Genomic DNA, 15,477 nt, shown 5'->3' with positions numbered 1-15,477 from the left:
AATGTCTCATGAATAATTAGCACTTAAGTAGATGAAATTAGGAACAAATTTGAAAGGGAACTTTAATCAAACATACACCGAAGAATCCTTCCTGGGTATGTTTTGTGTGTGTGTGTGTGTGTGTGTGTGTGTGTGTGTGTGTGTGTGTGTGTGTTTGACAATTTTGAAAATATTAAAGGATCCATTTTTAAGATACCTGAACCAGAAGACACCAAACAAATTACAGGAAAATTGTAGATAACATTAAAAATAAAACAAAACTTGATCCTTTCATAATTTAGACAATATTTCCAGTCCCCTGACACTTCACTCCCTTCCCTTTACTTAGTCTGATCCAATGACACCAACCTCATTGCTATTCCTTTGCAGAAGACACCCCATCTGATTCCATACATTTTCATTGGCTGTCCCCCATATTTATAATGCTTTTTCTTCTTATTTCTGTCTTCTGGTTCCTCCATCTTTCTTCAAGTCTCAGATAAAAGTTAGCCTTTTGTAAGAAGCCTTTTCCGGTCCCCCTTGATTCTACTGCTTTCTCTCTGAAATTAACTTCTATCTACTCTGTATTTATTATGCATGTACATAGTTGCTATGAGATATTTGATGGTAGGGTCTGTTTTTACCATTCTTATATCCCAGGTATCCCTGGCACATAGAACATATCAATAAAAATTTCATAATATAGCTTATTATTTCATCGGCTAGTAAATATCTATGAGATTGAATCATGGTTATCTCTGATGAGATATGAGAAAGGAACAGACATACTTTTACAGATGATTTTTCCTTCAAAATTTATTGATGCCTTTTCTTTTAATTTTTGTGTCTGAATTTATCCCTCTCTCACCTAGCAAACCACCCTTTTTCATAATGCGTTTAAAAAAAGTTGAACAAAATTACATCAATTGAGTTTGAGCTTGTGTGTGTGTGTGTGTGTGTGTGTGTGTGTGTGTGTGTGTATGTGTATTATCAAGATATTAGGAGACACCCTGTTTTCCAGAGGTAAGGCCCAGCAAGCAGGCTGTACCCTGAGCTTGGCATAACAATAATCCTTTGTGCTCACCCTCTGGATGATCTCAGCCACAGCAAAACACCAGAATTGGGACTCATTATTTCCCTATTTCCCAGGGGATCCTGACATGAGAGCTGGAACTGCAGCCAAAATACTGCAGCAGAAAATGATCAATCACATCTCCTGACACTCTGAACAATCCCTGTACCTGTAACTGCTAAGTGAACGGAACCAGGTGTTGCTCTTCTGTTCCCACCACACTAACTCTGGTTCTGTACCCCATTGAATGATCACAAGGTTCAATGACCCTTAAAACCTGAGACAATCACAAGACTCAACAATTCTGATAACTTGGAGACTGTTTTCTCCCAGAACCCAGGAATGCCTGGATTGTCCCAAAAATGCCTGCATGCATGGGCTTGCCATGGGAACTGTTTGTTGAAGACCTAAGAATGACTGGGTTGGGAGATACACACACACATTTACACATATATACCTATATACAGAATATGTATAGATAGATAGATAGGTGCATAAAGTATAGCATAGGACCTATACTCATCAAAGATAATATACAATAGTAGAAAATGTACAAACAGAAAACAAGGGTTCACATTCTGACTCTACCACTTGCTGCTTAAGTGATCTTGGATAAATAATTCCTCTTTGAGCCTTAGTTTCCTCATCTATAAAATGAGTTTTTATCTTTAAGATTAGATTATCTTAAGGTTCCTTAAAGCAGAGGTATCAAACATGCCACTATAACACTCCCAAGTGGCCCATACCAGATTAAAATGTAATTAGGAAATATTCGACAAAATAAATAAAAATACAATAAACCATAGATAACATTACACTTTAAAACCAAGTCAATATGTAGCCAGAAGGGATCCATATAAACCTGCTTCTATTTTAGTTTGAAACCACTACTATATAGCTCTAAATCTATGGTCCTTGGTTATCTGTGCTATACAATTCACAGGTGTCTCTAAAGATGGTTAGGTCCTCCAGAAGCTTTCATTGATGGATGACAGGGTAATGAATGCATCAAGCCCAGAATATTAACAATCTACGTAAGAAAAACAAAAAGGATCAGATCAACATGTATTTAGATATTTAACTCATATAACTGGCCCCAAAATGCATATATCTTGGACAAGCACTGAAATTAACAAAGAGCTGGGCTTAGAATTGACCTGGAGGAAGAGAGTAGAATAGATTACACTTGAAAATGGTATAGCAATTTTAATGATATTAAACTGCTCGAAAAGACCACCTTTTTAAATAACAACATTCTGCTACTGGAACTACTATTTGCCCCCAAATCATAGAATACCACAATTTCAGAAGAATCAAAATTGTTGGTGACTCAAATGGCAGTGGAGAGACACATGATAACACAAAGTGGGTCATAGCAAGTAACCAATGATGATTTGCATGCAAGAAGCAGTTTAAGATCTCTAGAAAAGCTGACAGGTCAGTTGCAGAGAGAGAAAGAGAGAGAGAAAGAGACAAAGAAAGAGAGAGAGAGAGAGAGAAAGAGAGAGAGAGAGAGGAGAGAGAGAGAGAGAGAGAGAGAGAGAGAGAGAGAGAGAGAGAGAGAGAGAGAACGTGCAAATGAAAATAAATGATAAGTCCACATGTGCTGGTGCCCATATTATGTTAAAAGTCTTAAAGAAAGGACTTTAGCATGTTGAGTAGCCTTTAAGAGAGCATGAACAAAGATCACACTGAAAGAGAAAGTATGGATGGAATTCAATTTATACCATTGTATTCCATTGGATAATGGAATTATGTTGATTCCTTGTACTACGGTAAAAACCGTATTTTCTATTTTAAGAAATTGAAGGCTTAAAAAGGAAAATAAAAGCAGATCTAAACTAGTTAGACTGAAGTCCTTACAGAATATTAAAGCAGACTTAGAAATTTTGATAAACTCTCTTGGTTCATATACAGTTTTCCTACTGTTATGTAGGGAGGGAAATGACCTAAGGGAAACTAGACTGAATATAGTTATACATTGCATTATAACTCAGCCATTCAAAAATCTCAGGGCAAAAACCTAGAGCTGTTATAGCTACTCACTGTTCTTTTTCCTGTATCCTGCCTCACCTAGGCACTATCAAGTGACTGGTGGTGTCAGTATAGTCAATACAGTGTCAGAATAGCTCAAGCATCTTAAAATTCAGATTACCAAAGAAGAAAATGACAAAAATTACCAAGAATATGCCATAACATAAAGTTTTAAATCTGGAAAGGTTCTTAATAATCATCTAATATAACCCATTTATTTTACTGATGAAGAACCTGAGACCTAAAAATGTTCAATTATTTGCCTAGGACCACATAGGTGGTAAGTAGCTCAGCTGAGATTACATCAAGCTGTTTTCATTCAACGCAATCAGTTGTATCTTCCTAAAATGAAACATACTCGTTGATTTATTGTAGGCTGGTTGGTGGAATAGTGAAGATAACACGGGACCCAGACTCAGGAAAATCCGAGTTCAAATTCTGCCTCATATACTGTGGGCCAGTTAGTTCACTACCCTCTGCCTGAGTTTCTTCAACTGAAAAATGGAGATAATAATAATAACCTCACAGGCTTGTTATGAAGATTAAATGATGACTTTTAAAATGTTTTACTAACCTGAAAGTCCTATATAAATGCCAGCTGTTGTTTCCAACCAAAAAAGAATTCAGTTAACGTCTCACAGAAAGCACGTTTTAAAAAGTCACTTATAAATACAAAAGTATTTACACTATCACTTACTTTAAATTGTGGTAAAGTTCAAGTGCAAAACATTTACTTTGTTAACCTTTCTATCTGCAGGCTACATAGACATAGACTTTAAAAATCTGCCAACTGCATCTTATTTTTAGTAGTCAAAAAGTTAGAGTACAGGTGTTAAGTAGATTAACATCTCCCATATATTTACAAGGACTAATTTGTCACTCAGCGCTCGCGCTCTCTCTCTCTCTCTCTCTCTCTCTCTCTCTCTCTCTCTCTCTTCTCTCTCTCTCTCTCTCTCTCTCTCTCTCTCTCTCTCTCCCTCTCCCGACCCCTCAGACTAACTAATTTCTCTATTCTTTTTGGTAGCAATCAGCTTTACAATTTTTTTTCATCCTTTCTTTGAGTCTTTTATGAAGACATCTTTATTTGAGCTGTCTTTTATACTGAAAATATACTACTACTATTTCTTCCCATCAACTGAGACTAATTCTTCAATACTTAAGAATCTAGGAACTGGAATTTGGAGGGAGCTTAGAAACCATTTAATCTAGGGATTCTTCACCATTTGTGTATGTGTGTGTGTGTGTGTGTGTGTGTGTGTGTGTGTGAGAGAGAGAGAGATGGATCCCTTTGAAGGTCTGGTGAAGTTTCAGCATTTTTTTAATGCAAAAGATGCATAGGATTACAAAGGAAATCTATTATAATTAAATACAGTTATCAAAATATATAAAAATACAAGCTCATAGACTTCAATTTAAGAACCTCCTCTTTTAAAGGATTAGAATTCAATATCCAGCATAAAAAGAAGGGAAGGAGAGAGAGAGAGAGAGAGAGAGAGAGAGAGAGAGAGAGAGAGAGAGAGAGAGAGAGAGAGAGAGAGAGAGAGAGAGAGAGAGAGAGAGAGAGAGAGGAGTGGGGGTGGGAGAGGGAGGTAGGGTTGGGGCAGACAGGCAGAGGGAGAAGAAGGGAAAGGGAGAGAGCTAGGGAAATGAGACTTAGAAAATTATATAATTCTCAATCCATTTCCAAATTAATGACATTATATAATCTGAGTTCCTAAAAAAGTAAATGAAAATGAAAAATGAGTTTTAAAAAGGTCAGATAGAGATAAAAGCAGACTTTGACTGTTTCTTTAATGAAGTTAAACTGTCTGTTAAGCCACGCATTTAAAACCTTTGCTCAGTTTCTGGTTTTTGGGGGGTTTTTTTGGCACTTATCTACAAACATCAACATCAACAACAATAAACCATTTTCAGGGTCATGTAAAGGTTGGTGTGGATGAATGCTTCTTAAAATGTTTGATTCAGTAGTCTTGCACCCTAGGGCTCTAAGGAAGTTGTACAGGCAAGCCCAGAGTTATTAGTGCATTTAATTAATTTCAGGCAAACTCAGGAAAATATTTTCAGATTTTTTTCTTGGTTAATATGATTATGAAGAAGATTCTCTGCCTCCAGCATATAAATATTAAAAGATCTGCCTCTGTAATCTGCTTTGTAAATACAATAGTTAATTATTAGTATTATGTTGACATAATAGATCTAACAGAACCTCTTTCAACTCTCAGAAGCTGAATCATGGAAAACAAAACCCATAGAACTTTGTACTCAATAAATATTTTGGGGACAGCTTAACCAAAAAATAATAGTAAAATAGTTTTTAATTATCAATTTTCAGTCATTAACTGTAGTAGAACTACTATAGGGCACAGAGCTCCCGATTTCACTGGTATAGGGAACTTCTAAGTGAGAAAACTACTACCAGTACAAACATTCAACATCTCTGCAATTTACAGTTTTGAATAATTGCCTAGAGCACTGGAGATGACTATACTGTACATCAGGATCCCAGAGCGCCACATATTGACAGTTTTAAAATGTAATGTTTTACTGTATTTTTGTTCATTTTGTTAAATACTCACTAATTACATTTTAATCTGGTTCAGGCCAAACTAGAGAGTGATGTTGGCTGCATTTGTGGTGGCATGTTTGACACCTCTAGCTTAGAATACCTAGAAGTGAAGTGACTTGCCCAAGGTCACAGAGTCAATATGTATCAGACACAACACTTGAATTCAGTCCTTCTTATCTTCAAAGCCAAAACCATGCTTCCACTTTTATTTGAATAGCTATCTGTTATAGTCACACATTTACAAGACAGTCTTCTCTGGCAGTACAACAAAGGAAGAATATTGGATTTAATTTACTATCTAACCTTAAAAAAATATAAACACTTACTTTTGAGGGGGAGTATATTTTACACATTCATGCCTATTACTCATTTCCATATGACAGCCTCCAGGCACCTGGGCTTTGGACTTTGATCAAAGAAAAAGGAAATCTAGTCAAACCAGCCAGGCTGTCTTATGGTAATAGGGAGTTAATGTAGTAAGTCAGTGGCCGAAATTGAACATATTGTAATGACCACTGAAATTCGTTTAAAAAAGAAAATTTTCAGAATGCATTGAAGTAGGCATCACTACAGTGGAAAGCAAAGAACTGAGGCAATTATCCAGATAATTTAGGCAAAAATCACCATCATTCAGTAACTCTCATATTAAATATTCAGGTAAGTGTGAGACTTGATTTCACCATGTAGTTACTCTAGTGTTATATTTTAATCTTACATCTGTAGGTAGAACTAAAAACCACTGGGAATTTATAACAATTTAGCATGCCATCTCTCTGCTCTTCACGTGTGGATATGTGTATGTAGGGGATTTGATCAGATATTAGTCTCTTTAGTACTATTAAGGTACAAGAATCTGTGGTATTCAGCTTTTACATTCAATTTCAGGAGGTTTTATAAATTAGATTATGCAGCATTTCCAAAGCGATTCAGATTCCACACACTGAAGAGAGGTTAGAATAATGGTTTGCATTTACACCAAAATGTTCACGGGACAAATTAACTGTGACTTCTTACGGAGGAAATTGTGCTCCTGCCACCATTAACATTTTCCAGAACTTTTAATTTCTCAGAGAAAACTTTTCTTAAATTCCAGAGAAACAGTGCTAAACTTAGCTCTATTAAAAAGATTGAAGTCCTACCTATGACATTACACTAGTGAAATGAGGGGAATATTTTTCCATTAAAGCACTATGATTAGCTAGGCTGTTGCCTAGGTCTTTGCTAACAAGTCATCCTGGAAAGGATTAAGGTACTATGCTTTTAAAAAAATCACAAAAGAATCAATCTGCTTATTATTATGAACACATGGAGCTTTAAGATATAATCAGATATTAATTTGGAAAAGAAATAAATTATCCATCCTATTTGGCATGTCTACTGTCATAAAACTAACATTTAAGATACAATATGTAGAAGACATGGACCTGGAGTTAGAAAGATCATAGTTCAAATGCTGCTTCAAACAATGACTATCTTTGTGACCCTGGTCAAGTCCCTTAACCTTTCTGAGCCTTAGGGTCCTCATTTGCAAAATAGGAATTATAATAGAACCTACCTCATAGAGTTTTTTTGTGACAATCAAATGGATATTATACATATATACATATGTATATATAATATATATATATACACACACATACATATATATGTATATATATATATATACGCCACCACAATTTATTGTTGCATTCATGTACTTCTCAACCATTTAACATATATGAAACTGCGCTACCATGTTTATTAGTTCCTATCCTTTTTCACTGTCTCACTGATGAAGTTTTTGATTTTTGTGCTCCTAACCCAATTTTTCACATAAAACTTGTGAAAACTTTTTGAGATTCTGCATATACAGAACGGTGATTTTTTTAGGAGCACACAAGTCATGTTACAGCAAAACTAGATTTAGAATTAGAAGACTTAGGCTTGAATTTCTACCCTCCTACTTACTATCATTGTGACTTTAGGCAATTCCCTTTGAGGGCCTCAATTTCTTAATCTGTTGCATTGGGGAGAAAGAGTGACTCTTTAAAGACCTTTACAGACTTAAATCCTATGATCTAGGTTCTGCTTTGATAAGAAATATGGTTTATCCAAATGTAGACATAATCATAAAATGAAATGATAGAGTCAACATGAAAGTTATGATCAACATTTTGCTGGAAAATTAGATTTTGTTCAAAAATTTGACATCTGTCAAGGTGCTTGTGATTTTTTCAGAGGGATATTTGTTGAATTTTCCCCTTCATATCTCTTCCTCCTAGTTAAAGACATATGCAAACACCTCTAAAAGGAAGTTAACACTTCTGGTTTCTTCTATGAATTTTTGATAGGACAAGACTTAGTCCTAGACCTGAAGAGATTGCTTTGAGTGTGTGAGAAAGTCATTATTTGCTGACTCTTATCATTTATTTTGAATTTGCTAAATTCATTGATGTGTGAACTGCTTATCAAAGCTTGATAATCAGTTTATGAATCACTTTGAGACTGGCAGAAATAAATATTAATGAATCAATTTGCAGGGAATTCAGAGCCATTTCTTCTGACTCCTATTCTCATGGTGGAAGACCTTAATTATTTCATAAGAAAAAATATACAATTTATTGGTTGCAATGACTTTTTTTCCCTCAAGATGGTCCTAAGACTATTTATTACACTAACTCAAACCGTACTCTAGAAAGACCCCTTGGTAGCAAAGAAAATCCCCTCTCAAAGAATAAAGACTATCACAGAATAAAGATCTTTAGTAAACAAAACAATCTTATTTATAAACCTAGTCATAAAAAGGAAACTTTAACCTTGAGGGACATACTAAATTGAACATTGTCTGTTGAATTGCATATGCTTTGTCTCATGAAGAGGAGAAATGCATAGGTCACTGCTTAGTTTGATTTTAGAAACATTGGGAGGGTTTTCTTCAAGTTTATCTCTTCCTCTCCCCATTATACAATCATAAAATCTTAGATCCAGAGGAAAAGAATTAAAGGATAATACAATCTACCCTTCTCATTCTACACATAAGAACATGGAGGTCTGGATAGATTTGGTCAATTGCCCAAGAAAAAGTTTTGGTTTTAGAATCAGATGATAAGAGTTAAAATCTTTGCCCTGCCACTTCATTGCTAAAAGACTTTGGGCTTGTCACTTAACTCTGAGCCTCAGTTTCCTCTTCTATAAAATAAAGGGATTGGACTAGATGATTACCAAGGCCCCTTCCAGTTCTTAATTTATGATTCCACAAGCTTATATTTTTGCTTGCATGGGGTAGTAACAAAGATGGGACTCAGAATCCTATTTCCAAGTCTAATGTTCTTTCCACCATACCATCCTATATTTACAACAATTTGATGTTATAAAATTGGCATCTTCAACAACTGGTATCGATTTGGAGCCTGGAAACCAGGAATTTGAATTCTCTACCATGTTGCTTTATTTTTATGTGGAACACAGAAAGAACGTGACTCTGAGGATGATAGTTCAAACCTCATTTTTGATGTTTACTATTTGTGGGACTTTGGACAAGTCACTTAATCTCCCCATGCCTCAGTTTTCCCATCTGTGTTGGGTCAGTTGGCTTCTGACATCCTTCCCAGATTTAGATCTGCCATTAGTTACTCATTCCTTTCACCTAAAGCTGTGCCTGTTTGCCTTCCCCTCAAAATTAATATGTAGATGGTATATAGAAAGGGTAATGCTTAAACCATTATTTATCACCTATAGCTTAATATGAAATAGTTTATCAAATCCTTTCTGGAAAGCATGTGGTCTGAGCTGAGACAATGTGAGGATGCTGGACTAAAGGGAGAGGAAGAAGGAAGGAGTAAAGAAAAAGGGATTCTGGCATGAAGAACATCTAATTTAGAGTTTCTCACAAAACCATCTTGGCTGCAGTAGTCTTGTTTTAAATTGAAACTTTTAGTTTAGAAAGAGACATTTTCATATTACCACCACAAAACTTCTGCTCCAAAGACTCATGATGATTTAAAGGTAACTCCAAATTTGAAGAACCCCAGATTCTCAAAGTTTATGCCAGCAAAGTAAATACTCTAGTAGGTTCTACCATGCTGAACAAGCTTCCAGGACAATCACAGAAAAAGACTACAGATGTTTGCCAAGTTATAGCCTAGATAAATAAAGAGAAATTCACTCCCAGCAGATTGGCCATTTAATAATGAATTCTTTAGCAAAGGCAACCAAAGTCACACGTGTAGAATCACAAAGTATCTCAAAAGTTATATATCATCTGACTCATATTCTAACAAAATCTCTGCCATAATGCCTAATAAATGAAGATCACCTGTCAGGGTAAATCTCAGTAGAGCCATTTCCCCTTTCAGACATCTCTAGTTGTTAGCAAGAAGTGATTCCTGACTTCTAGATTAAGCTTAAAGTTGTTTCTTTTCAACTTCTACACTTTGCTCCTGATTCTACTCTCTGTGGCCAAAAAAGAACAAATCAAATCCCATTTCCTCATGCTAGGCCTTGAGACAGTTGAAAATACTTATTATTATGTTCCTTCTGATTATTCTCCTCTACATTTGTTCTTTATCCATCTTCATCCATCCATTCCTGTCTTCTAAAATAGATTACCCATACTATCAATTACATCGACCCACAAGTTCATGCAGTGGTCAAAAGAAAGTGGGTTCCAACTTAGAACAATTGTAGCAACACTCAGTTCCTGAAAGTTTTTGTGTTGGAGTTCTCAAGAGTTCCCCTTAGGTATGGGATAACTTTGTGCCTTGAATCTGCTTTTCCTCCATATGTCTAGTTTGTTCTCAATTCTTGATGTAAGCTGCTACTGCTTACCAGGGAACCAAAGGAAAATGTCCATATCCTCTAGTCCTCTAAAGTTCATGAGTTCATCCTCTGGCCAAGAGGGGGCATGGAGGAGGAGACCAAGGCTAAGGATGAATCCTCTCCTTTCTTAACCATTCCGTCATTCAATTCCTAGAGGCTTCTACCACTGAGCTGCTAAATTCTGGATTATTTGATTGTGAACTAGCTTCCTGGCCTTATGCAAACCCCATAGGCCATGACCAAATCCCTCAACCAATTCAAACAGACTTCTTGTCACTTATAGCTGTAGTGCCTTGATTGAATGGGTATTCCCAGGCCTTGTTCACACTTACTTCACAGCAGCTGATTGATTGATTGATTCAATATTTCTCCCCCATGAAGGTCTCAGGGCATATTTTTGGGTCTGTTAATTCAAGTGGAATAGTTGGTTTTATTGATTGATTGAATTGACTAATATTTATGGTGACTTAACTGGGAGAAGTAAAGCTCCACTCCTTCTATGTATAAACAATTTGCATGACTGATTCAATCACCAAATGGATTGTTAGAGCATGTGCAAACATTCTGTAGCTAATTCAGGTCTGATAACTATGTGGTGGACAGACTCAGATTTACGACCATCTTCAGTACCAGAAATGGGGTACATTCAAAGGTAACTAACTGCCCCAAACAAGTCTCTGTCCTTCCTGCCTGACTGCACTTGTAAAGCCTTAAGTCTATAGATAAGGAGAGGTCTTGAGCTATTCTCCCCCACGGCTGACATGTGGCCCATGAATATGGGTCTCTGTTCTGTCCCTTTTTGTGTTTATTATTCCTTGCTTTTAGGTGAAGGATATGTTAGAGACCTCTACAACCTTCTGAGCCTTTACAGATTGAAATGATGAGCCACCAGAAATCTAGGAACAATATACCAGATTTTGCAGCTAGCCAAGATGGTAAAGACCCACCATGGATCACTGGCAACCAAAAAGAAACTGCAGTGATTCATCCATCAGCTGTACCAAATTTGGAAATAAACTTGGTGAAGGCAAATGCATTGTAGTAATTGCCTTAAATTCCAGTGTATTCTCCCAAAGGACTGAGAATGTGCCCTTAGGTGTTAGGTGAAAATACTTATAACTTCTATTCTTGCTATGTATTCTCAGAAAACATCTATTTATAAATTTTAATTGATTTTAGTTTATTAAATGACACTGGGCTATTATTCACTGGCTATTGATATTGGGGAAAATATGCCAGAATGCCAAGTCTTACAATATTAGAAAAATACACAACCACCTGTCAGGGGTAGCTCCAGAATCCTAGGGGTGAGAAGTAGCCTTGCTCAGATAATTGACTTTATTGGAATGGAAGTTGGGATAATAATGTCCTAAATTTACATGAACTTCACTAGTTACTGATATGGGAGTTCTTTCTGAATCAATTGTACACAATCAAAATCATTGACTTATTAAAGAGAGGTCAAAATAAATACTAGATTGTAGGGAGATATGGCATGCAATTAATAATTTTACAACTGAAACTACATTAATAAGGCACATGGGAACTGGTTAAAATCAGTGAACAGAAAAAAAATAGTTCACAGAAACTTTGGTGAGAGATTTAATTGTAAGAGATCATTCTAAGAGCATTAAGGATAAAACTAGAAGTACAACAGAAAAAATAGAAAAGATATGTTGAAATTTCTATAAACTTTTTTTTTTCAAAGATGATATCAGTAGAAAGACACATGGTAGTAGCAAATAGGTTGTGGCAAATCACCAACTTAGAATTGAACAGCAAAATGAGTGTTAAATGTATTATTATAGATTTATATGACTATAAAAGTAAATAGACCTGGTACATAGCAAGAATGCAGATAGGAGATAGATAATACACAAGCTCTAGCAATGCCTACCTAATATTAACAGATTTATGGGATTGGCTCCCACATATATAGCAGACTTTGTTTGAAAAGTTTGTGGGAAGACATGGACAGGAGTCCTATAGGATGGAAAGGTATGCATAGGTTAAAATATATATCATTGGTGAGAATACTTACAGTTACAAGATCACAGGTCCACAGAAATATGAAAAACGCACATGAACTAGGATTGAGATTTAAATTGAGATCTTAAAAATGGCCTATATTGAAAAAAAGCTAAAGGAACTGAGTTTATCTAGTTAGTGAAGAGACAGTGAGTGATAATTCAACGTTAGATGTATTCTATCAGTGTGTCAGTGTGAGAGCAAATAGTTATTGGAAATACACTGAGAAAGGACAAGAGGCTTAGAGTTCTGTTAGAAGGAAAGGTTTAGGCTAAACACCAGCATAACCTTCCTCATCTTAAAGGATATGAGACATATAACTAAGGAAACAGGCAGCTGCTTTTATTGGAAATGTTTAAGGAAACGGTCTTGCACAGAATAGGTAAGGTGAGATAAATAAACTCTCAAACCTTATAGTTTTATGATTCTGTATCAAGGGAGTCTTCAAGTGGTCTTATAATGAAAGATTGTGAGACTGTGCATACTCTTAGGGCTGAATGACAAATATTACCACAGTGACACATTTTGAAGACACTATGACAAATGTATCTGAAAACCAATTCATAAAATGACCTGAGATGAGTTAATAGAGTCATGATAAAGATATATTTTCTATTTTTTAGAACGAATGCCTTTGGAATTAATCTCAGATCAATTTAACCAAATAAGTTAGTCTCAACTTACTGTATTATTTAAATGTCTCTTCCTTAATCCATTCTATCCCAATAAATGATTTTTTTATGCACAATTACGTCCTCTATTTTTTCTATCAAAGTTCATCTGTCTATCCATTTGTCTTACATGTACGTAGAAACTTTTAGATTCACAGACCAAGAGACTTGAACGTGGACAGTGGGAGGAGGTATACGTTGGTGAAGAGGATACAAATAAGATTGGATTTTGCAGTGATGTTACAAATATAATAGTGTGGATCAAATGTGAAAACTTTTAGAAAATGGATTTCACATCTCCAATATATTTTTAAATTAAAGACTGTTATTACAAAATCACTTGATTTTATTTTAAAAGTAAAGATGAAAGAAGTTTATATAAAGTTTAATCAGTAACTAGGATTCAGTAATTTAAAACTTGGATTCAAATATCAACAAAAGTTCAAGATGATAATTTCAAAGTTAATACGTAATAGGCTTAAATATCTAGTTTCTCCATTACTATAGTTTTTTTTTTTGAGGAGGCAGTAGAGAAAGAAGGTAGAGAAAGAAGGGTTAAATTAGCATAGACCATAAAATAGGAGAAGCAGCTTCTTACCTGCTCAGATAATTTTTTCCCATTGATGTGAGCCTGCATAACAGCATCATTAACAAGTAAGTGGAAGTTCAGAAGTACATGTTCAATGTCATATATCCCATGTATAGTATCAGAAAGTTCTTCCAGTGATTGGATATATCCCCGCCAATGAGGGTCAATTTCTGCCACATTAGCCAAACAGCCTCTTACAACATTAAGGCAGTAGCCCATACATGGCTTACTTAAAGTCAGAGCCTGGCAATGGGGACAGTATTGCATCTTCAAGAGGGCTTTGCTGCATTCTTTTGAGAACTGCAGATGATCGGTGGTATTGATGACTTCGATGCCTAAATTAAGAGCCTGCAGGAAAGTCCGGCTGGGTAGCAATGATCTCCCCATTTGTCCCATTACAATTTTGGGAATGTTTCCAAAGGGGTTAATATCTCGCCTTGCCATTCGAATGCATTCTGAATATTCCAGTGAAATATCAGTCACACCAGGGTTAATGAGATGATTGTAGACCAAAGGAAACAGAGTGTCAAAGAATCTGTTAACAAATTCATCTGGACTGATGTCTGTGCCAAACACAAAGAGCCCTACATCTGTGAAGAGCTCCTGAACTGAGGCAGCAGCTTCTAAAGCCATGTTCCTATAAGTGTTGCAGAATAAGGTGCTTGTGTAATTCTCTGCCTGCTTGATGAGAGTTTCAAAGGTCTCTGTAACAAGAAGGGAAAATAGAGGTAAGACATCTGAATATTCATTCAATTCATCAATCAACCAATTAATCAAATCTTTATTAAATGCCTACTAGGCTCCTACATGCTCAGCATTATACACGGAACTAAGGATACAAACATGAAAGTGAAACAGTACCTACCTTCAAGAAGATTACATTCTACTGGAACATGGAAGTGAAAAGGACTGAATTGTCATCTTTGGTCAAGAGAGTGAAGGAATTGCACAGACAATAAATCTAACTAAAGCTAATTAATGCATCATTAACTTGCTCTAATGACCATGAGGTATCAACTTAGAGTTCAGTGATTGCAGTATTTTTAAAAACTGGATACATATGCATATATAAATGCAGGGAGATGTGTGTTATGTAGGATGCGTACAGTCAACAATCTAAAAAAAAAAACTGCAGTTGCCCTACCAACTTCTGTCATCGGTCAAAATAAGCTGGAAAGTGGCATTATATGTAATGTAGTTCACTCCTCTCATTAATTCAGTGGTTATTTTATAACCCAATTAATTAAAGATGAAATATCACCAATCACTTAATTTCCTATCATGGAATCCATTATTTATAGAAGATGACTAAAGGTGGCATTAAGTCTTACACATAAATGTCTTTCTTATTATTTAAATTCCTGAGCTTTTTCATAATGAAAATCAGTAGGATCATCTATGTAAAACTATTACATAAGAATATATAGTAATGAAATAAGGAACATGGTAGCCTTAATGTGGTAATCACCCCATGCATATATTAAAAGAAATGAAGTTATTTTTCTTTTGCCAAATTTATTTTAATTTTCAAGATACTGCATTTACTTCATTATTTCCCTCTCCTTACTTCTTTCTTGCCACTCTAAGAACTGTATTTTTCTATTTGGAGAAAAACATTTGAGACACAGGGAAGCAGAGGCATTGAAGACAATCTGACTATGGATAGATACAGTTTAGCCCTTTTCACATAGGGGTTGAAGTGAAGAAATGGGAGAATAGATCCCTGTGAGAGACAGGCTAT

General features: G+C 35.6%; 1 protein-coding gene across 1 annotated transcript in view; it reads right to left on the bottom strand.

Annotated features, from left to right (window-relative positions):
* GPC5 (glypican 5) overlaps positions 1-14,893 on the bottom strand; it is a 580,550-nt gene extending 565,657 nt beyond the window's left edge. Inside the window, exons 1-2 of the mRNA XM_078147665.1 lie at positions 14,881-14,893; positions 13,746-14,440 (exon numbers count right to left, since the gene is read on the bottom strand). Coding sequence (XP_078003791.1) covers positions 13,746-14,440; positions 14,881-14,893 — 708 coding nt within the window. The remainder of the gene's footprint in view (positions 1-13,745; positions 14,441-14,880) is intronic.
* Between the last annotated feature and the right edge of the window lie 584 nt (positions 14,894-15,477).

Source organism: Phascolarctos cinereus, unplaced genomic scaffold (genome assembly GCF_003287225.1).
Source record: "Phascolarctos cinereus isolate Bilbo 61053 unplaced genomic scaffold, phaCin_HiC Scaffold_7;HRSCAF=346, whole genome shotgun sequence".
NCBI lineage: Eukaryota > Metazoa > Chordata > Mammalia > Diprotodontia > Phascolarctidae > Phascolarctos > Phascolarctos cinereus.
This window is presented reverse-complemented; position numbering and strand designations above follow the sequence as displayed.